At 42.6% G+C, this 22,291-nt stretch overlaps 1 protein-coding gene across 3 annotated transcripts; it reads right to left on the bottom strand.

Moving 5' to 3' along the window:
- Positions 1 to 17,264: 17,264 nt before the first annotated feature.
- On the bottom strand, positions 17,265 to 21,979 carry NPY2R (neuropeptide Y receptor Y2). Of its 3 annotated transcripts, none has more exons than XM_043545874.1 (3): positions 21,843 to 21,979; positions 20,147 to 20,201; positions 17,265 to 18,545 (listed from the first exon to the last, which is right to left on the bottom strand). In XM_043545874.1, exon 3 carries the CDS (start codon positions 18,497 to 18,499, stop codon positions 17,354 to 17,356), a length of 1,146 nt encoding a protein of 381 aa, XP_043401809.1. In that variant the 5' UTR covers positions 18,500 to 18,545; positions 20,147 to 20,201; positions 21,843 to 21,979; the 3' UTR covers positions 17,265 to 17,353. The 3 variants fall into 3 exon arrangements, with proteins under 3 accessions (XP_043401809.1, XP_007071359.2, XP_043401810.1); XM_007071297.4 differs by lacking the exon at positions 21,843 to 21,979 and adding an exon at positions 21,636 to 21,807; XM_043545875.1 differs by lacking the exon at positions 20,147 to 20,201 and having other exon boundaries at positions 21,843 to 21,960.
- Positions 21,980 to 22,291: the final 312 nt, after the last annotated feature.

Raw genomic sequence — 22,291 nt, 5'->3', positions numbered from 1 at the left:
GTGTGTGACCTCTGATGTCGGTAGCCCACACAGTGCAGTAAAAGGATGCCTCATGCCCCTTTACTTCCCAGCTCATGCATGTAAACAAGCTTACAATTGTGCCTTAAATCTTGTACTAAAATTCCGGGTTTTGGGGGCAGTCTCAGGGGAAATTGAATAAGCTGGCATACAGGACACAAAAAAATGAAATAATTTTTGCAGAGGTAGGTATTCTGGATTCATCTGTCTCCTACAAAACTATCACTACTTATTTTTAAGTCTTTAAATTTAAAACATTTGTTGCAGACTGGAATTGCATTGTGCCTACCAAAGATTTAAACAGACAGAATTCAAAGTCCCTTGGCTTCTTATTAAGATGGTATTTGCACTGATGAAGAGAAGTTATTTTTTGTGTTAATGAAGGGAAGGGCTTATATTAGCAGTTACCTCTCAAGTGAAATCCTAAAATGTTTATCATTAATAAAAATCCCTACTGAAATCTGTTCCATGGACATTCAGAGCATTGTAGTTGGGGGGTGGGTGTTTCTCTTGGCAATAGACAGGATGTTTTTGTTTTTCCTCAGGCCTTTTATTAGTGCTACCAGTCGCAATCTCAATAGCTAACTCACCCACTGTGTTAGAAACTGCTGAGGATTGACGATAACAGGATTTGCAGGTTCTCAGCATCTCTGAAGATCAGGTTCTAAGTTATTGTTAGAGCTGGTCAAAAATATTTTGTGCAAAAATGTGTATATACTTTGAGCCACTTTTCAATAAGTTCTAGTTATGTTGAATAGCCTGGTAGTAGCCTGTGCAATTGCACAAGATTTTGCAGTTCTGTTGGTTGGTTGGTTGATTGTTTCCAGATCCAATGGAAATAGTATCAGATCACTGAAAATGGATTAATGCACTTGATTTAATTTTTTTAAGATCCTTATCCAGTGTTTGGCTTGCTGACATCTGTTTCCATGGGAACAGGAACTGAAGCAAGTGCAGCTGTCAGCTATCAGTTTTCTTGTTAACTCCAGTGAATTTTATTGGCTACTGATGGAAAGATGTAAGTGCCATATGACAAAAAGTCCCTGCAGACATGGGGATTGATCTGGTTCCTAAATTCTGTAATGGTTTCACTTCAGGGGAAAAAAGCATAATTGGAATAATTCTTTTAAAATATTTTAAATTAATTTTTAATCTGTTTTATATCAAAATAATTTAAGAAAAATCAAATGTTTCAAAATATTTTTATTTAATAAAAACATGAGCATACTTGAACAGTTGTATTTGAGGCAGTACCTCATTTTGCCAATGACTGAAGGCTCTTGGCCTTCTGGAGCACACTCCATAATTTTCATGAGCTGCTCAGGTGGTGCACCCCAGTGGCTCATATAATAATAGTGAAATGACAGATGTCTTACAGGTAAGGCCTTGCCTACATTGAGAATTTGCCCTGATTTCAGCCATCTGTTTATAGCCATTGATGTAGCTGCACCAATGCAAACCCTCTAGTGCAGAGAAGGCTAGTCATGATTTGCATTAGTGCAATTTATCCCTGCTGTCTCTGTCTCTTGAACATGTTATAAACTACTATGATGTACTTCCTTGTGCACCTCATAAGAATAGCCTGGGGCTTGGGTATTAGTGATCTTTCCTTAAGATTTGCCATGGTAGCTGAAGGTCAGCTGAGGGGTTTGAGCTAACAGTACTAAGACTTAAATTTGAGAGAGCTAATGGCAGTGTTTTCTGTAGAGGATCCTTGATATGGTACATGGCCCAACTCTTCTCTCAGGCAATTGCCTTTGACGAACGGGATGGAGAAATTCCTTGGGCCAAACACACCAGCTGATGTAAAGTGCCGCGGTGCTACTGAAGTCAATGGAACCATACTGATGATTTATATCAGTTGAAAATCTGGCCCTTTGTTTGTAGTAGGTTATTTTGTCCACCTCTGAAAAAAGATGCAGCTGTTAATTTAATAAGTACAGCTAAATAATGTACCTGCACCCTGACCTCAAAAAGAAGGTGCATTAGATATATCAAATTAGTAAATAAATGAGAAACACTTTCCCTCTTTGCATGATATGTTCCTCAGTTCCATTTACTCAGGTATGACTTTTCTTCTCCACCTTTAGATTATTATCATTTATTATTTTGCAAGACACAAGAATGAATGTAATAGGCACCACACAGTACAAATTGATAGCCAGTTCTCTGCCTCAAACAATTTGCAATCTTTTATTAGACATGACACAGTGAGTGAGGGTGACAAACAGGGAGAAGAAAAAGGGTTGGGTTTACAGTCTTTCATTTCAAAATTAATATTTTTGTGGTGCCAATTGACAGGCATGCAGCTTTTGGAAAGCTCAGTAGAGCCCCTCAGGAAAGATGCACAAACCAACCATGACCTGGAGAATTTGTGTTGCGTATTCTTGATCAGAATTAAATACCTGACAAAGCACATTAGAATGCAGTATTCCTGAGTTGCTGGGTACCACAATGTTCAGAACTGACTGAATCTTCCATGCATTGAGTGCCCTCCTGCTCATAAACTATACGAACACAACAATGCCTTTATAGACTAGATGACCTTTTACTATCCCTGCAGTCATGTTATAAAAGTATGGGTCATTGTAACTTTTAAATAATTTATTACAAAAACAAACTTTCCTGTATTAACACCCTAGACAATTAAAAATGGGGGTGGGAGGGAATATAAATGTAACTTACCCATTCACTCTTCCTTTGGTTTGCTTTTGTTCCCCTTTTAGGCTGGACAATGAAACTATGCTATATGTTTTCTATTCAGTGTCAGCTTCTAGTTTTCCTGCACCTGGGACCTAATCCTGTGAGAGTACTGAGACCCACTGAAGTCAATGGGGGTTGAAAGTGCTCATCACATCAGAAAATCAGGCTCCAGCTGAGTGCTGCTGTGTCTGAGTTTCAAATACTGCAGAGGGATGTTTAAATTCCCCTGTGCAGCATGTTCAACATTGTTTAAGTCATGGAATTATTTTTACTATTTTTTTTAAAGAAAACAAACCTCTTATTTTGTGCCTACGTTAACTGACAGTATTGTTCTAGAGATTGAGGATCAACTGTATCTACTTGTGGGAGCCCTATTTTGCCTACCGTCCTGGCACAATGAAGTATCATTTATGGAAGTCCTGGATTCATCTCAGTGCTAGACAGTTAGAAATCTCCAGTGGTGATCAGTAATGTAGGGGACATTGAAACTGCCTCAGCATAACTAGAAAAGGCTAAAAACTGTCATGTGAAAGCTGTCTCCCTGCTTCTCGTGCTTTTTCAGGGAGTTTTGGTGACTGATTAGTTATCAGGCACCACAGATAGATTCATGATCTAAAATATCTGTGGAATACCAGAAAATACCCACTTTTGTGGATAATTCTGCTAAAAGACCCTCATCACTTATTGCCTGAATGTCATGAGGATTTTGAAATGGTGGCAAGGTAAAGCACATGATCCAAGCTGGCTATAAGCACAATCAAACAATCAGATAAAAGGATTGCTTGGGGCCATACAGCAGCCTCACAACTCATACTTCTCCTCTGGCAGTGAGACCAATGATAGAGGTCCCATGCTTTTGGGTCCCTCTGTATCTTCAGTCATCTGCATCTGATCCCTCCCTGCAGCAGTTAGTACCGTATGCTTTTGTGCAGCCCCATGGTAACTTTCTTTCTTGGAAATGTGAGTGGCTGATGTAATTAGTGTTCCCTCCAGCCACTCTGCCAAGGCTAAATTAAAAACCCTGCCTGAAATGCAGTTGGGACTGCAGAAGATTTCACCTCACTAGGATTGAAGCACCTTTGATTACTTTTTTCTGTTCCTTATCTTTTCTGTCTCTTCTTACTTACCAGCTCTAGGCTGACAGGAATCTGCAAGAGCCACACAGGTAATCAAAAGAGAAGTAATTAGAGGGGCTGGACAATGTCTGACCTTCTCAAGAGACCACAGGACAAATAACTGTAAAGCATAGTTCTGGAGATGTATATATTCCGATTCTTCGTATAATAAGGAATTTTATTTAAATCATGTTTTGTTGGGGAATTATGCTGAGGATTTTGAGTGGATGGAATTACTGGGAAGTATTTTTGTATACCTGGTTTTGCAATGAAAAAAGATTCATTTGCATTGACTGGTAAGAAATAAAATGAGTGAGTGATAAAAATCTCACTGCCAAGTGAGATAAATGCACATGAACCACTGAAAGCCAATGCTGGACTTGGACTCCTAAATCCCTCAGGTACGTTTGAAGATCTTCCCCAGGCTGTTCATAGAAGCTGGTACTTCTCCATCTAAGGTTTGTATATGGCACCAATCACCAGAGTATTTAGGTATGGTAAATACTTCTGGATGCAAATATTCATATACAATCAAATGCTGGGATTATTTGAATGACTACTATCAGAAGTCAACGTTCCCCCAAGCCAATTGCTCATCAGGCTGATACAGTTAAGGCATGTCAGTTTCATAGCCAAGGCAGTGTTGTGGCCAGCATCAGAGCCAGCCACCTTTGATTGTCTGGACTCAATGGATCAGGTGACTATGCTCTTTCCCTCATTTTAACGGTCTTTATAGGTCTGCTTGGGAATTGCTTTAAAGGGGAAGTCCTGCTATGATAGAGTTGTAGCTCTGTTTGCAATGGTTGCTTTTTCCCTGCTGTTTAAATGTCAGTAGATTTGGAAAGATGTAGTGCTCTACCAATACTACAGTGAATACCACAATTTATAGATCTTAGGAGCAAAACTGTTTCATGGTGAATTGGGGGGAGTGAGAATCCGTTTTTTCAAGTACAGTTAGCATCATCACCATCACAAAATGCTACTGTATCTGGCTTGCTGACAATGAGTGCACTGAGCAGGAGATCCTACAGTGTGAGAAACAACTCTGAACACCAAGGGGCAAGAACAAAAATATACAAACTAGGCATTAATAAATAGCTTTCTTTAGTCAAACTTCAGCACCTTTCAATGAGGAGTAGGAAGGGATGTAGCTAGAGGCAGGCCTGAGTCCTCCCCCTGAAATGTGCTCTTGTATGTGTTTTTGTCACGTTGCCTACTCGTTATTCTTTTGCATAGATTGTTGTTTTAAATAATTGTTGGGGGCCTGCAGCCTGAAATAGGTTCCCCCTTTATATTTAAATCAAAATAAATAGTCTGCAGCCATACTAACAAAAGGCTGGGATGTTCTACATAACACTTTGGTAACAGACACTACATTCCTATATATACAATCTCATAGAAAATCACTGAGCTGCCATTTCTATTTCTCAGGAGTAATAAGCTAAGCAATAAACATGAAGGATTATACACTTTTTATAGATTATGAGTACTGTGCCCTGGCAGACCAGAATACATTGAAAGAGGGGCCTGGAAGGAGCTTAAACTGTCACATTTACTCCTCCCACAGACTGTGAACAGGTGTTGCAGGAACAAAAGTCGTATGTTATATGAAATGGGGTCAGAGGAGGTTACCTCCCTGATTTTAACCTAAGCCAGAAGAAAAGAATTATAAAATACCCTAGACAGCAGTTTATGGCAGAATATACCAGACAGAGATAATGTTTCTAGCTAATTTGAAAGAAAGTAGACCTGTTTTAACATGGGAAGGGCAATGGAGTTTATTCACCTCTAGGAGATTCTCAATCAGAGTTAGAAGGGAAACAGTTATGATTGAGAATTATAAACCTACAGAAATTCTCTGTATAATTTATATATAGTTTGCCTATATAGTTTATAGGCAAACTGTATAGTTTATAGGCAAACTCTATAGTTTGCCTTTTTGAATGGGTTGAGGGTTTTGTTTATTTCACCTTTTCCTTTCATATTATATACTTGTGGTCATTTATAAGCAAAGCTTGGATAGTAGTTTTCCTTCTACATTGTTAGAACTAAGAAAGCAGATGAATTAGGTTGTTAAACTTAATGAGTTCCTGTCCTCTTTTTTTTTACTCACTCTTTGATTACAGATAACATATGTAAACTATGAAATTGCATCTATGAAACAATCGAACTGTAGACAACAAGCCCTCCCCTATTATATTCTGACCCCTTTCCTCAGCCATAGTACTGGTAGTTGTTACTGCAATTATTTATGTGGCTTAAGATGAGACTCTCAAGATCTCAATACTATAGACCAAAACTATGCTGCTGTGCAGCTGGTGTGCTGTGACTAGGGCTTATCATTCTAACCAGTATGATCTCATTACTTCCCAGTGCCCCCCGTCTGTCCTTCAACTTATACTTAACTTGTAAGATCTTGGGGCAGAGGTTCTTACCTGTTTATAGTTCCTAGTACAATGTTACTATAATACAAATAAATAATAATAAATAAATAATAATCAGGCTGGTGGTGTAGGCAGCAGAACCCTAGGGTGTTGGGTTTTCATGTTCCTGATCGCTATTCCTGTGGTCTAGAGGTTAGAGCCAGGGGGATAGGGTGAGCTGTGAGTCACAAGATATGGATTCATAGATTGCAAGGCCAGAACAATCCATTGTGATCATCAAGTCTCACCTCCTGTATAACGCAGGTTATAGAATTTCCTCAGAGTAATTCCCAGAGCATATGTTAGAAAAACATCCACTCTTGACTTAAAAAATGCCAGTTATGGAGAATCCCCCACGACCCTTGCTGAATTAATCCAATGGTTAATTACCCTTGTTAAAAATTTACACTTTATTCCCAGTCTGAATTTGTCCAGCCATTGGACCATGTTATACCTTTCTCTGCTCTACTGAAGAGCCCTTTATCAAATATTTGTTTCCCATGTAGGTACTCAAAGACTGCTATCAAACCACCCCTTAACCTTCCCTTTGTTAGACTCAAAAAGCTCAATCACTATAAGTCATGTTTTCTAATCTTTTCCTCATTCTTGTGGTTTCTTTTCTGAACCCTCGCCACTTTATCAACATCTTTCTTGAATTCTAGACACCAGAACTGGACACAGTATTCCAGCAGCAGTTGCACCAGTGCCAAATACAGAGATAAAATACTCTCTCTACTCCTATTCAAGATTCTACTCAGCCACTGGTCACTTTATTGGCTGTGCTTCAGTTTTCCCATCTGTAAAATGGGGCTGATAATGCTTATCCATCTTTGTAAAGCGTCTTGAGATCTTTGGATGAAAAGCATTATATAAGTGCAAACAATTATTATTACTCCTGTTTCCCAGAAGTGGAGGGAAGCACTAGATTGATGGCTAGTATCCCAGAGAACAGTGGCCTAGTTAATGCCTCCAACCTAAATTTTTTTGTTATGTGCTACTATCAAAGCATGTGATAAATATTCCTTCATTGGAGCTATAGTATGGACAAGCAGGCGAATAATTGGGTTTAAACAGATTGGTGTGAAATACAGCATAAACAATTACCGATATTAAATGCCTCGACCAAACCCATGCCTAGCATTTAGATATTTTGCTATACTGTAGGATCCCCATGATTTTCCACAATATTATTCTACAATTTAAAATGAAGTTTCTCCAAAGATCTATCTCCCTCAAAGTTCTGATTAATATTACATTTAGTAATGCATTCATTTTGGAAGAAGTGATTAATTTTAATACCTCAATCCTGTGAGGTTGTGCTGTGCCTGAGCTAAAAGACTCCTAAATAAATGGAAAGCAGATAAACCTATTCATGTTCTAATTTTTTTAAAAAAGCTTCAGAGTGTTTGAAAAATAAATCTTCTACTTTCATTAAACAGTGTCCCTCTAATCTTAGGTATGAAATCGTCTTTATTTTCAGAGCCTCCCCTAGCTGATAATATAATTGTCACAGAATGCAGCATCCAGGCTGAAACTTATTTTTATAATCCAGCTATATGGACCAATTTCGAAATAATCAGCCAGTAGTTGTTTTGTCCTAAATCTTGATAAAATGTGTGAACGCACGAAATGCTTTTGTGGTACAGCACAAGCAGTGGCAGGTCCTTGCATTCAAGAAATGCTCTCCTACTTGTTCATGATTCTTCGCAGTTTGACATGAACGCCCATTGAGTGCTGGGAAATAATTAGCTCCTCTGCTTGAGACAGCAGAGATGAGATGGCAAACAGTGGGAAAAATCTTAATTTGTCTGGCCAACAAAAGGGTATTACTTGGATTTTTAAAAGAAGCCCACAGAGTTGAGCTTTCCAGCTTACAGATGTATGTCGCAGCGGGGGGGGAGCCTAACAGAGTGCTGCAGGGATTGATTGTCGTGTGTGGAAGCTCTTGTGAGCTAATTTTTTCAAAAAACTGAAATGAAACCTGACTGAAGTGATAGCTGGAAGGTGCACACCCTTTTGTTTCTGCAAAAGAACACTAATAATGGGCAGAAGCAAGAGTGTTGAGATTTCTTTTATCTCCAGAGTCTGGTGTGAGTGACTCAGCCATCCCTTTCCCCAGCTGTGACTGAAATCATGAGTAACCGGGAAAGCTCCCTGAAATTCTAGACAGAAGACTATCCAATCTGGTCAGAGTGGCCATACAGTCCATGTAAATGAGACTGAAAAGCTTGACAACATGAACTGTTTTGACAAATGAGTGGAAGGGCTGAAAGGACAACAGAGATGTGCAAACCAGCTGCAACCCCGTGGTACGGTTGTTGAGAAGAGCAGTGACTTCTTTAGTCCTGAAGTTACAACTGTCAGAATATTGGGTGACATGCAGAGTCAAGTAAGAGCCAAGAATACCCATGTTTTGTGACTCCTAGGAAGCCTGAATTTTAATACCAACCTTGAGCAGTTCAACATAGACACTATTGAAGTAGGGAGGTAGCATGGTCCAGCAGAATGAGCACAGAAATGGGAGTCTCAAATTCTAATCCATCTCTCCTATTGGCTTACCATGTGACTTTCTGTAGCTCTCTGCCTCAGTTTGCCCGCCTTTAAAATGGGCAATCATAGAGCTACCTGGCCCAGGTATCAATTCAATATTGTGTGTATGGAGCTTTGAAAATGTCAGGTGCTAGATCTACTGGCAGGAAATGCAGCTCAGAAACCCACTTTGGGGACTCGCTGTGGCTTTCAGATCTGGAGACAAACGGAGCATTTACAAAGCTGCCAGACTGAAGTGTGCTCTTATCTCAAAAGGACAGAAAATCTTGTCTCTTCCCTAACAAAAGACAATAAGTTAAAAGAGACTTCTGGCATGAAGGAACAAATGCAGCTATCCAGTAATAGCCAGGTGATACTATATAGTGCCTAATAGCAAAAAATCCTTCTATTCTGTATCAAGTCCAGTGCTACCAACTTTGTTTCAAAAATTAAAATAAAAAAAAAAAAACAGATGCCTTAGATACTTAATTATAATACTGGAGGGCACAACAGCCTTTTCCCTAAAAGACTCTTCTTTCTTAAATTTCTTCATATGGGTTCTGTGTATCTAAATACTCCTGTGTGAAAAATGTTCATTACATCAAAATAAGTTTGACTGTAAACTGATTAACTTCTTTAAAATGTTCATTATGGGTAGACCTAAATATTATAATGGATGTGGTCCTTTTTATTTGCCTTTCAATAGACAAATGCCTTTAAAAATCAGGCCCTTACTAAGTGCCTAAAGATGCAAATAGGTCTTTGAGCACTTTTGAAAACCCCATTAGCTGCCTATCTGCATCTTCAGGTGACTAAACACCATTAAAAAATCTGGCCCAGAGAGAGAGAGAAGCCTGCTTCCCCTCTGTTTTACATTAGTTTTACACCATTGTAATTTCGTGGACATCAACCATTATTCTTGAGCTACACCACTGTAATGTAAAAAAGAATTAGGCCTTGGTCTGTATTTTGTTTTGTGGTGCTTGATACTCGAGTAGCTAAATGCAAAATCCATCCCTGCGGGTCACCATCTGGATTTATACAGTAGAAGTGTCTGAGGGAATTTTGAGTCCATAAAGCAATGAATGGATTACACTAATCCATATGTGCAGCATTCCTTTTCATGTCCGACAGATATAATAGTTTAATAATATAGTTTTCATTTAATTACAAATCCAAGTGTAATGTAATGCAAATCACGAATATATTGGAAATATTTGCATTTTATTAGACTCTTTTACAGAGGAGACATGACTACAAGGTGCAGGCCAGTGGAGAGACTCTTTTACAGAGGAGACATGACTACAAGGTGCAGGCCAGTGGAGAAGCAGGATATGTCTACACTGCAATGTAAGCCCAGGGTTAGTGGGACTCAAGTCAGCTCATGCAGGTTAGAAAACCCTGGGCCTGTGCATCTATGCTGATTCTTAACCCTAAGTTAAGATTTTTCTAACCAGGGCTCAAACCTGTGGCTCAGACATCCACATTTAAGCATGGAGTCAGGCTAACCATATTCCAGATTTTCCTAGTGCCTCAGCCACTCAGCATGCCATTGTACCAGTCTTACATCCCTCTGCTTCTGATACTGGACCTGCTTGTCAGCCCTCCCAACCATAACTTCATGAAGAAAATGCTTCCTCTTGGAATGGTCCATGAAGGTACGGGCCAGAGGTCAAGTTCTGGCTGTACAGCATCCAACAGAGGTGGAGGTGCCTAAAATAGGACAAGAAACGGAGTTATCGTCTAAAGTAGCTCATTGGGGTAGCACAGAATTAATTCTTGTGGCATCTCAAGGACATAAAACTGAATCAACATATATTGTGAAAGGATTGTTTCAATCTATAGAATCTCTCCAGATACATCCCATAGGTGTAGTTTGACTGCTATAGCTGGGGGACGTGTGCACATTGAGACCAGTTCCCTTGGCTCACTGGCTCTCACCCCTCACCTAGAGTGGAAGCTGGACCGGTGGTGCTGCGGGAATGGGGGATGAAGCGGCTTAACACAGAAGCCCATTACTGCTGGCAGCCACTCCCACACTGCCTGCTATGTCACTGCACTGGGGCTGCTGCAGAGGGCACGCCACAGGCTGGGCTCCTGCTTCCCCTGCCCATTCCTCTCTCCTTCTCTTTCCCCCTGCCCTATCCCACTGTCTTTTCCCCACACCACTCTTCCCCCCAACCCCATCCCATCCCATCCCCCTTGCTCTGCCCTCCCGCCTCCATGGGCACTCACCATTGTACAGGAAACAGGCAAGCACTAGGACCAAAGAGGCAGTGTCCAGCTGCCGAGGCAGCGATGGGGAGCACAGGAGAACAGCCATCCCCTCCGTTCTCTGTGAGCTGAAAGGTGTTTGTGTGGTGGGAGGAGCAGGTGTAGCATAGGAAGGACAAAGCCGCCCTCCTTCTTTTTTCTCTCCCCCCCCGCCACCCGCCTTAACCCCTCAGTAGGCCCTAGCAGAGCATCTGAAAAAGTAAAATCAGCTTCTTGTGTATAACCGGACCCCCTATTTTAATTGCATATAATGTCATAACTATTTTTTTCAAATTCACACATTTTCATTTTTCTTTCATATTTTGGCTGAACGATAGGGAGACTGCAGTTCTAGGTAAAAACTGTTTAATTCTCATTAATACCAATCTCATTTACAATTCGGGTATCGGATTGTCCAGTGGTTAGAGCACTATCCTAGTACTTAGGAAACCCAGATTTAAGTTCCTGCTCTATTAGAGACTTCTTGTGTGACCCTGGCAAGTCACTCAGGGCACGTCTACATGTGCAGCGGTACAGCTGTACCGATGCAGCTGCAGCACATCTGGTGAAGACACTATGCTGACAGGAGAGAGCTCTCCCATCAGCATAACAAAACCACCTCTGTGAATGGCAGACACTGTGTTGGCTGGAGAAGCTCTCCCGACGACATAACGGTGTGCACACAAGCACTTTTGTCAGAGTAACTTATGTCACTTGTGGGGGCTGGAATATTCCAGGGAGTGAGACAAGATATGCTGAAAAAGGCTGTAGTGTAGAAATAGCCTCAGTCCCAGTGAAAGCAATGGGAGTTAGTCGACTAGGTACTTTTTAGGATCTGGGTCTTAACCTCTCTCTTCCTCAGTTTCCCACCTATAAAATGGGAATAACAGCACTTCACTATTTTACAGCGGTATTGGGAGAATACATACATTAAGAGATTTGAGATACTCATATATTACAAAAAGAAAGGGAGTACTTGTAGCACCTTAGAGACTAACAAATTTATCTGAGCATAAGCTTTCCTGAGCTACAGCTCACTTCATCGGATGCATGCAGTGGAAAATACAGTGGGGAGATTTTATATACAGAGAGAACATGAAACAATGCGTGTTACCATACACACTGTAACCACAGTGATCACCTAAGGTGAGCTATTACCAGCAGGAGAGCGGGGCGGGGGGGAACGTTTTGTAGTGATAATCAAGGTGGGCCATTTCCAGCAGTTGACAAGAATGTCTGAGGAACAGTGGGGGGTGGTGGGGTGAGGAAATAGTTTTACTTTGTGTAATGACCCATCCACTCCCAGTCTCTATTCAAGCCTAAGTTAATTGTATCCGGTTTGCAAATTAATTCCAATTCAGCAGTCTCTCGTTGGAGTCTGTTTTTGAAGTTTTTTTATTGAAGAATTGCCACTTTTAGGTCTGTAATCGAGTGACCAGAGAGATTGAAGTGTTCTCCAACTGGTTTTTGAATGTTATAATTCTTGATGTCTGATTTGTGTCAGTTTATTCTTTTACGTAGAGATTGTCCAGTTGGACCAATGTACATGGCAGAGGGGCATTGCTGGCACATGATGGCATTATCACATTGGTAGATGTGCAGGTGAGCGAGCCTCTAATATTGTGGCTGATGTGATTAGGCCCTATGATGGTGTCCCCTGAATAGATATGTGGACACAGTTGGCAACGGGCTTTGTTGCAAGGATAGGTTCCTGGGTTAGTGGTTCTGTTGTGTGGTGTGTGGTTGCTGGTGAGTATTTGCTTCAGGTTGGGGGGCTGTCTGTAAGCTTGTCTCCCAAGATCTGTGAGAGTGATGGGTTGTCCTTCAGGATAGGTTGTAGATCCTTGATGATGCGTTGGAGAGGTTTTAGTTGGGGGCTGAAGGTGATGGCTTGTGGCGTTCTGTTATTTTCTTTGTTGGGCCTGTCCTGTAGTAGGTGACTTCTGGGTACTCTTCTGGCTCTGTCAATCTGTTTCTTCACTTCAGCAGGTGGGTATTGTAGTTGTAAGAATGCTTGATAGAGATCTTGTAGGTGTTTGTCTCTGTCTGAGGGGTTGGAGCAAATGTGGTTGTATCGTAGAGCTTGGCTGTAGACAATGGATCGTGTGGTGTGGTCTGGATGAAAGCTGGAGGCATGTAGGTAGGAATAGCGGTCAGTAGGTTTCCGGTATAGGGTGGTGTTTACGTGACCATCGCTTATTAGCACCGTAGTGTCCAGGAAGTGGATCTCTTGTGTGGACTGGTCCAGGCTGAGGTTGATGGTGGGATGGAAATTGTTGAAATCATGGTGGAATTCCTCAAGGGCTTCTTTTCCATGGGTCCAGATGATGAAGATGTCATCAGTATAGCGCAAGTAGGGGCATTAGGGGACGAGAGCTGAGGAAGCGTTGTTCTAAGGCAGCCATAAAAATGTTGGCATACTGTGGAGCCATGCAGGTACCCATAGCAGTGCCGCTGATTTGAAGGTATACATTGTCCCCAAATGTGAAACAGTTATGGGTGAGGACAAAGTCACAAAGTTCAGCCACCAGGTTTGCCGGGACATTATCGGGGATAGTGTTCCTGACGGCTTGTAGTCCATCTTTGTGTGGAATGTTGGTGTAGAGGGCTTCTACATCCATAGTGGCCAGGATGGTGTTTTCAAGAAGATCACCGATGGATTCTAGATTCCTCAGGAAGTCAGTGGTGTCTCGAAGATAACTGGGAGTGCTGGTAGCGTAGGGCCTGAGGAGGGAGTCTACATAGCCAGACAATCCTGCTGTCAGGGTGCCAATGCCTGAGATGATGGGGCATCCAGGATTTCCACGTTTATGGATCTTGGGTAGCAGATAGAATACCCCAGGTCGGGGTTCCAGGGGTGTGTCTGTGCGGATTTGTTCTTGTGCTTTTTCAGGGAGTTTCTTGACCAAATGTTGTAGTTTCTTTTGGTAACTCTCAGTGGGATCAGAGGGTAATGGCAACCACACACCACACAACAGAACCACTAACCCAGGAACCTATCCTTGCAACAAAGCCCGTTGCCAACTGTGTCCACATATCTATTCAGGGGACACCATCATAGGGCCTAATCACATCAGCCACAATATCAGAGGCTCGTTCACCTGCACATTTACCAACGTGATATATGCCATCATGTGCCAGCAATGCCCCTCTGCCATGTACATTGGTCCAACTGGACAATCTCTACGTAAAAGAATAAACTGGCACAAATCAGACATCAAGAATTATAACATTCAAAAACCAGTTGGAGAACACTTCAATCTCTCTGGTCACTCGATTACAGACCTAAAAGTGGCAATTCTTCAACAAAAAAAACTTCAAAAACAGACTCCAACGAGAGACTGCTGAATTGGAATTAATTTGCAAACTGGATACAATTAACTTAGCCTTGACCCATCCACTCCCAGTCTCTATTCATTACACAAAGTAAAACTATTTCCCCACCCCCACCACCCCCCACTGTTCCTCAGACATTCTTGTCAACTGCTGGAAATGGCCCACCTTGATTATCACTACAAAAGGTTCCCGCTCCCCCGCCCTCCCCCCCGCTCTCCTGCTGGTAATAGCTCACCTTAGGTGATCACTGTGGTTACAGTGTGTATGGTAACACCCATTGTTTCATGTTCTCTATGTATATAAATCTCCCCGCTGTATTTTCCACTGAATGCATCCGATGAAGTGAGCTGTAGCTCACGAAAGCTTATGCTCAAATAAATTTGTTAGTCTCTAAGGTGCCACAAATACTCCTTTTCTTTTTGCGAATACAGACTAACACGGCTGCTACTCTGAAACCTGTCATATATTACAGTAATTGGGGCCCTAGAGAAGTACCATAGATAGATAATACATCAGTAAATAAAGGATTAGGATGCCCCTCCTGAATTTGACATGAATGAGGCAAATGATAAACAAAAACATGTACTTAACCAAGTGTACAGGGTAAAAATTGATCGTATCTGGCAGATGCAGTTGGATCTACACAGAGAGACCTGCCAGCATAAATTGCAATAGATAAGGGATTGATCCTGAAATCCTCATATACGCATCAGTGGGAGCTTTAGATGCATCAGGAAAACAGGATTGGGCTGATAGAAACTGTGGCATGGCCTTCCCATGGGAACAGAGCATTGTGGGGCAGATTCTTATTGACACTACAGCTGCTTTACACCTCTCTGGTAAGGTAAAGGTGCTTTGAAATGGATGTCAATGTAATTTATACCCAGTTTGAGTCCCCTTCACACTGCCAGGTGCTATAAAGCAGCCATAATGTACCTGAAAATCAGGCCTTCAACTGTAGTTTAGCACAACACAGACATAGTTACTTTAAAACTGTCTAGATTATAACAAGCTCAAGAGATTTGAGTCAGAACATATATCTAAAGAGTTGTGGGGTTGAAGGCTTTTTGGGGGGAGGATAAACATTTTAATGTATTTTTCATAAAGAGCTCTCACACTTGACTGTAAATGAATCATACTGCTTTCCATAATAATTATACATCATAGGTTTGAAATATCAGTAATCTCTCCCAGTAATTCCTAGCCTGTAAATTTTTTTTTAACAGCGTGGGCTAACTACAAACATTCTGGGCACTGTTATCACTGAGACAAAAATTAATTTGGTGAAGCTTTGTAAAAGTAATGGATATCTTTCCTTACTTGAGTAAACGCCAGTTTAGTCCCTCTCTCTTGCTCCCTCCTTCTCTGAGTGTGAAGATACACATCTGAACGATTTCATGGCAGTGTAAGAAACAAGGGCAGGATATCGTATATATAAAGATGAATCTCCCCACCTGATAAAAATCCATGATGTAATGACATCTCACACTAAAATACTAGATAGATCATATGTAATAACATTCACAAACAATTTAGAGGACAATGAGAAATAGAAAAATTAAGGAATTTGAGTGAAATTTAGCTATGGAGAATATCTCTGAGAAGTGGAAAGTATCACAGCTTATTGGAGTCTCAAACCCCACCCCCACCACCCCACCTCCAGATAGGCAGCAAAATTAACTTGGAATAAAGTGGTTGAAATTAGCTTGAACTCTTTAACTTTAATGAGCTCAATGAGGCTAGACAAAGACACAGAAAAGTTGCACGTTGCCATGTACAATACAATCAACAGAGTCAAGTTTTCTACCTGAGCCAAAGAAATGTAACTATTACTATAACATGCAGAGTTCACTGGTTAATATATATAAACTGAGCATACTGTTACTAGGTTACACTTCATTCAGGTATTTTTAATCTTATAGTGGCTGATGATGGGAAAAGATCCAAGGCAGGATGTGTGTGACATAAAACCACAACCACTGAAAAGCACATTAATATTTAGCAGCCTTTCAAAAGGATCAAATTTTGTCCTACTTTATTAGGTAGGAATAATTCAAAACCCATAGAGTTAATGGTACTTCAGACACTGGAGTAGTACCTAGAAGTTCAAGCATTAGTGGTCCTCTCAATTTAAGAAGTGCTCACAGAAGACCCGAGTCTGCATTCACTGCCTGCTCCAAATTCCCTTTTAAGTGTATTGTCCTATTTAGCAATCTCTAAGGCAGAAAGAAAGCTCTAGGTATGTTGTGAATACAGGATGAGGCCCCAGATTTGTATTTTTCTCCCCAGCATAACTGTGGCTGAGTCATAAGGAATTATTTATTACTCCACTTGTTTTAGCAGAAACCAGATTACAAATAGGATAGAAACTTAAACTTTCCTGACCTAAATGCTCTAGTAGTAGTAGTTTGATTTTAGGAATTATTCTATGGTAACCCTATTCATATTACTTAAATATGAGGCAAAAATGGTGGTGTATCTTCTTAAGGAAACCCTCATTTTGCAGAGTAGTTGCAGTAGAGAAGAGATGGAAAGTATGAGCTTCTACACCAAACCCCAGCCTCACTCTTAGAACATACTTTGAGCTTCTGAAGGATTCCCTATTTGCAGCATACAATGTCCACACTGCCAAATTCCAGTTTTGAGGCTCAATTAATCTATTCATCCTCTTTAGGGCAAGAATGGCAAACACTTTCCTTGCCTTTGTCATTACTGCTGCCGTAGCAAAAGATTGGGGCAGAGACTTCTTTCCAACCACAATACAGACAGCCATAAATGAAATCTCTGTTATATTTCTTTGGAGTTGTATATGGTTGATGGCAACCAACTCTCTCTGGAATTACAGAACAGACACCTTAACTTGCTGGTTTTCTTCCATCGTATATGATTAAAACTGTGTATAAAAAGTGCATCTGTCAAAACGGATCTCTCTCTGGCCAGAGTATATTCCTTTTTTTTTTTGTATGCCTGACATTCTTAGACATTGGTAGGGGCTCCAGTGCAATGATTCTTTTTTGCTTCCAAGTTCTTCTTGGCTTTGAATGCTCCTGATACCTCAGGGTGAATGGAATCCAGTCGCTGTTCGCATTGGAAGGCTGCGAGGAAGGCTGTCCTGTAGTTGCTGTTCATCCAGCCATAGAGAAGAGGGTTAACAAAGGTTGAGCACATGGCAATGACATGAAACACTGTGTAGATTAGCTTGTACTCCTTCAGATCTAACACTTTACTGTCAATGTCACTGACAAGCTGGAAAGTGTGAAAGGGCAGCCAGCTTACAGCAAACACCACAACCACGCACACCAGCATCTTAGTGGTCTTCCGCCGCCGATGGTGGTAGTGATCATTCCCAGCCCGAGGGCTGATATGGTTCTTTAGTTTGGTCCAGATACGGGTGTAGGCATAGGAGATGATTGCCAGAGGCAAAACATATTGGATCAGGAGCATAGAGACACTGTAGATGGTGCCATAGTTGAGTTGCCCCTCACCAGGCCACTTCTCAGAGCAGACCACAATCCTGAAATCAGGAATGATCTCAATCAGAGAGTACTCACGGAAGATGGCCAGGGGACTAGCCAGTAGCGCACTGACAGCCCAGGCAACGCCAATGATCAGGAAGCTTATTCGCTTGGAGATTTTGCTCTCCAAGTGATAAACAATGCAGCGGTGCCGGTCCAAGGCAATCACAGTCAAGGTGACAGTTGACACGTGCACTGCAAGGCCCTGGGCATAAGGCACCAGGTGGCACAGCACTGGGCCCAGCTTCCATTCTCCCAACAGTGTGTAAACTAAGGTGAAGGGCAGGCACAGTGTATTCACCAGCAGATCAGCTACAGCCAGGTTGGCAATGAAAAAGTTAGTCACAGTACGCATGCTCTTGAACTTGATGACCACATGGATCACCAGGGAGTTGCCCATCACCCCCAGCAGGATGATGAAGCAATAGGCAATGATGAGGACTATCTGCACCTCGACCAGGTTGGTACTGTCTTTCAGTTCTGGTTTGGGGTCAGATGCCAGCTCACTGAGTGGTGTGGTGAGGCCTGGCAAGTATAGCCTGGTGTACAGCTCCATTTTTACTTCTTTTGTGCGGTTCTCTTCCACCAGTACTCCCATAGGGCCCATGGTTGCAGCTAACTGGACTACTCCAAAATAAGCAGTGGAGCTGTCTCTGAAACACAGCAAAAACACAGAAAATTGGAGTAAACCAAAGACTGTCTACGCAGACTTCATCTGAAACATAAAAAAATTAAAGTTAGTTTGTTCTAATTTAAGTAGAATTAGCAATAGGATTTTTTTTGTTAATAATGTGTGGTTCCAAAAGAAGGTTAGACTTTCAAATGAGCGACCGTATCATCTAAAGTTACAATAGCTAAACCGAGACAACAAAAGATATTTGGTTAGGCTGTGGGGCATAAATACCACTGGCTAGGTTCAGCAAGAAGTTTCCCCAAAGTTACTGTATTGCCTTCCTCTGAAGCTGGGGGTATTGGCCACTACCAGAGGTGAGATATTAGACTACAGAAGATGGGCCAATGATCTGTTCCAAGATAGCACTTGGTACGTCCACACTTTCTCACTCATTCATTTGAAGCCCAATCCTTTAATCTTTACTCAGATATAACTCCTGCTGGAAATTTGAAATACAGCTCAAATGCAGTTTGAAGACAGTGGAGTATATTTACTTGGGCAAAGGAAGGAAGATTTGGATCCTGCTGAGCAACACATCCTTTGTCACAAACTAATACCCCAAACCACTATTGACTTTTGCACAAAACTGCCATTGATACCAATGGGAATACTGCAGGAGGATCAATGACCCAATACAGCCCTATGTCAATAGAATTCTCTTCCAAACTTTCACCAAGGGAATAGTGACATGTATTTCCTCAAAGTACTTTCAATATTCACATTTTTATTCATATATTTTTAGATAGTAAATAGAAACCTGCTGCTCTACACCATTAGGGCTAATTCCTGACATTTTCCTTTAAGAAAGCCAGTATCACAAGACAGCTACAAACACCACTTTAACTGCACACCACAATAAGAAGCAGAATAGCTAGAAAACATTAGTAATGTTCTGGATTGTCTGTATAACCCATTAACTTCTAATTTAAACCAAGAAATAAAAAGTAGGTAACATTTCTTTTATCGTGGAAGAATACCCCCATTTTTCTCAGCGGAAGTTGCCAACCAAGTTTCTGACTACAGTGAAAGAGAACAGCAGGTCGCATCCCCCTCCCTTTCAGGTTAATGGGACTTTTGGTAAGGATATCAAAATCACATTGTCTTCCTTGCACATATTGAGTCAAATTCTACTCAGCTACACCCATGCAACCCTATGCTTTCGATGTGCTTGCATGGATATAACTGGGCATAATTTGGTGCTCTATATTTAAAGCATGTTAGAGTTAATTTGTAACTTGCACTATAATACTGTGCAAAGTGAGTAAGGACAAGTAAGGGCCATAAATACAGGTGATGCTTTTTATGATCTACAAAGATAATGCTATGCAAAACCTCAGAACTGCCTTTTCCTTCTCACTGTGGCCTGATAACTAATTAGTCTCTAAGGTGCCACAAGTACTCCTTTTCTTTTTGCAAATACAGACTAACACGGCCGCTACTCTGAAACCTGAGAACTACCTGTATCTGCTATTACAGTGGATATTTGATAAGAGTCCAATACTGCTAGACTCCCAAAGATCTCAGAATTATGCACTGGAGAATAGAGTAGATCATGTTTACAAATAACAGCAGGAGAATTACCGTTCGATGGGTTCGCAGGGTTCCAACCCTTTGCATCGTGAGACAGTGGCCAGACCTTGGAGGAAAACATACACTATCAAATCATTTATCCTTCCTTTTCTCAAAATATTTCTCCCTATTTTTTTCTCTATTCCCCTCCCTTCTCCTGCCTCCCTTCACCCTCTTTTAAGCAAAAAAGCAATTAGCTTTCATCCTGACACATTTTTTCTTTATTCCTGTACTGTGTGGAGTTTGCTTCTTTTGAAGGTAGTATTTCTTGTTAACACAGCACAGTTGGAAGAGGAGGTTTGAAACTCCAGCAGAGAAGAAATGATGTTTGGTTAACAAATGAGATAAACTAGACAAGTTCTACAATATTAACTTGCACAGTTGGTGACGAATCAAGCTCTCCCACAGTACTATAGAAACCACATGTCTCTCTGATCTATACTATCTGCTGTGTCCTGTCTGCTCTGAACCTAGCTATTCTTTCCCACTGTAAGCTCTTCAGTTGTGATAGTGTGTTGATTGGCAAACTGTACCTATTGCACAGCATCATGTGTTGTGATAAATAATTTTTAGAATATCTAATCATACAATTCCCTTAGAGATATGTACGTAACTTTATATGAATGATGGAATGTAGAAGATTTACAGAGAAGTCATGAGAAAAGGAGAATCAAAAGGCTGGCTGGTTACTTGTATACATTACATTTATAAACAAACTAATCTATTATTAATATTATGCTGCATTTGTAAAGCACATGGAATTGGGTTGAGGTGAACTTGGATTAAAAAAATGTTTAATTCATGCACCACATTCCCCAATCTTCATTAAAAATCCCCTGTGCACTTTTCTAGGGATGCTGCCCGTTTACTAATTCATGACCACCTTGCTGCTCCTGATTAACAGGATCTAAAAATTTGTACTAAAGCCAGAGCCAGGCACTGTGTATGTAAGCTTGTGCCTATAGAAGATTAAAAGCCGGGGATCCCTAGTGTGTGTGTCTCTCTCTCTTTCTGCATTTGGTGGGGTGACATTAAAAGACTGGCTCTGAGCTTATCACTTTCACCTGCCCATTTTCAGCCACCCAGCATCTGAAGTTAAAGGTTTTATTGAGGTGAGCAGCGACCCAGAGGGCATCCGCCGGGGGGTGGGCGCTGAGGATTACAAGGTCTGAGGCGTAGCCAGCCCCAGGGTAAAGGAAGAGCCACCTTTGCCAGCCTCTACTGCTGGCTTGGGAAACCTGGGCTCAATAACAGGTCGCCTTGTTCTCTGCAGGGGCTGCTTCCCTGGTGCTGAGCAGCCCCGTGTCCGAAGGGGGAGAAGAACCCGCCCTGCAACGACCCAGTCCGGCGCCAGCGGGGAACAAAAGGAGCTGCCCCCAGACGATCACTGGCGGCAGGCGGGGACGGGCGGGAAGGCTCGGGGCAGGCGTCTCCTCCCAACTGTAGCCCGAGCGCGCTAGTTCTGGCAGTGCGGCTCTGTCCCCGGCCCCGCCACACTTACCGCGCCGCGCCTCCCTCCGCCGAGCCGTGCCCGGGCCGCGCTGCGCCGCTCTGGCGGGGAGGCGAGCCCGCTGCGCTCCGGGCGGGCTCGCCCAAAGTTTGGCGCCGCCGCCCAGCGCCGGGCTTCGCTGCGCCCGACTCCGCCTGCTCGGCGGGCGACGGGGACTCCGGGCGCGCGGTGGCGGCGGGGACCCGGGGCGCTGCTCACCTGGCAGGGGCAGGCAGCGCCGAGCTGCCGGCACAGGGGACGCGGGTGCCTGTGGTCAGCGTGCCCGCCGCCAGCCCAGCCCGGGCGGCCTCCCGCGCGTGGGGAGGGGGCGGCTCCGCCCCAGCTCGCTCCGGGCTGTGGGGGCTGCGGGGCGGGGATGGCGGAGCCGGCTACTGCAGGCGCGGGGGCGGCCGCTGCTCAGGGAGCTGGGGCGGGGCGCTGGGTAACAGCTGGAGTCCTCTGGCGTTGGGACTCAGCCAAGCCCCCCCAAGGCTAATGGCTCGGCCGGGGTGGTAGCCTGCGCGCCTCGCAGTGTCGCAAAACCCGGGGCACCGGCCTGGCTAGCGCTGCTGTGTAGCGGGGTCTGCTGTACCCTAGAAACGAGGGTCGGTCATGCCCCCCCCATCCTCCCATGCTGCAAAGACTCAGCTCCAGCGGGTGACCCCTAC

This window comes from Chelonia mydas, chromosome 4 (genome assembly GCF_015237465.2).
Source record: "Chelonia mydas isolate rCheMyd1 chromosome 4, rCheMyd1.pri.v2, whole genome shotgun sequence".
Taxonomy (NCBI): Eukaryota; Metazoa; Chordata; order Testudines; family Cheloniidae; genus Chelonia; species Chelonia mydas.
The sequence above is the reverse complement of the archived record's forward strand: the minus strand, read 5'-3'. Positions and strand labels throughout refer to the sequence as shown.

What these genes read in the sequence shown, in the direction of transcription:
- NPY2R (XM_043545874.1), bottom strand. Translation starts at nt 18,499, where the DNA reads ATGGGCCCTATGGGAGTACTGGTGGAAGAGAACCGCACAAAAGAAGTA.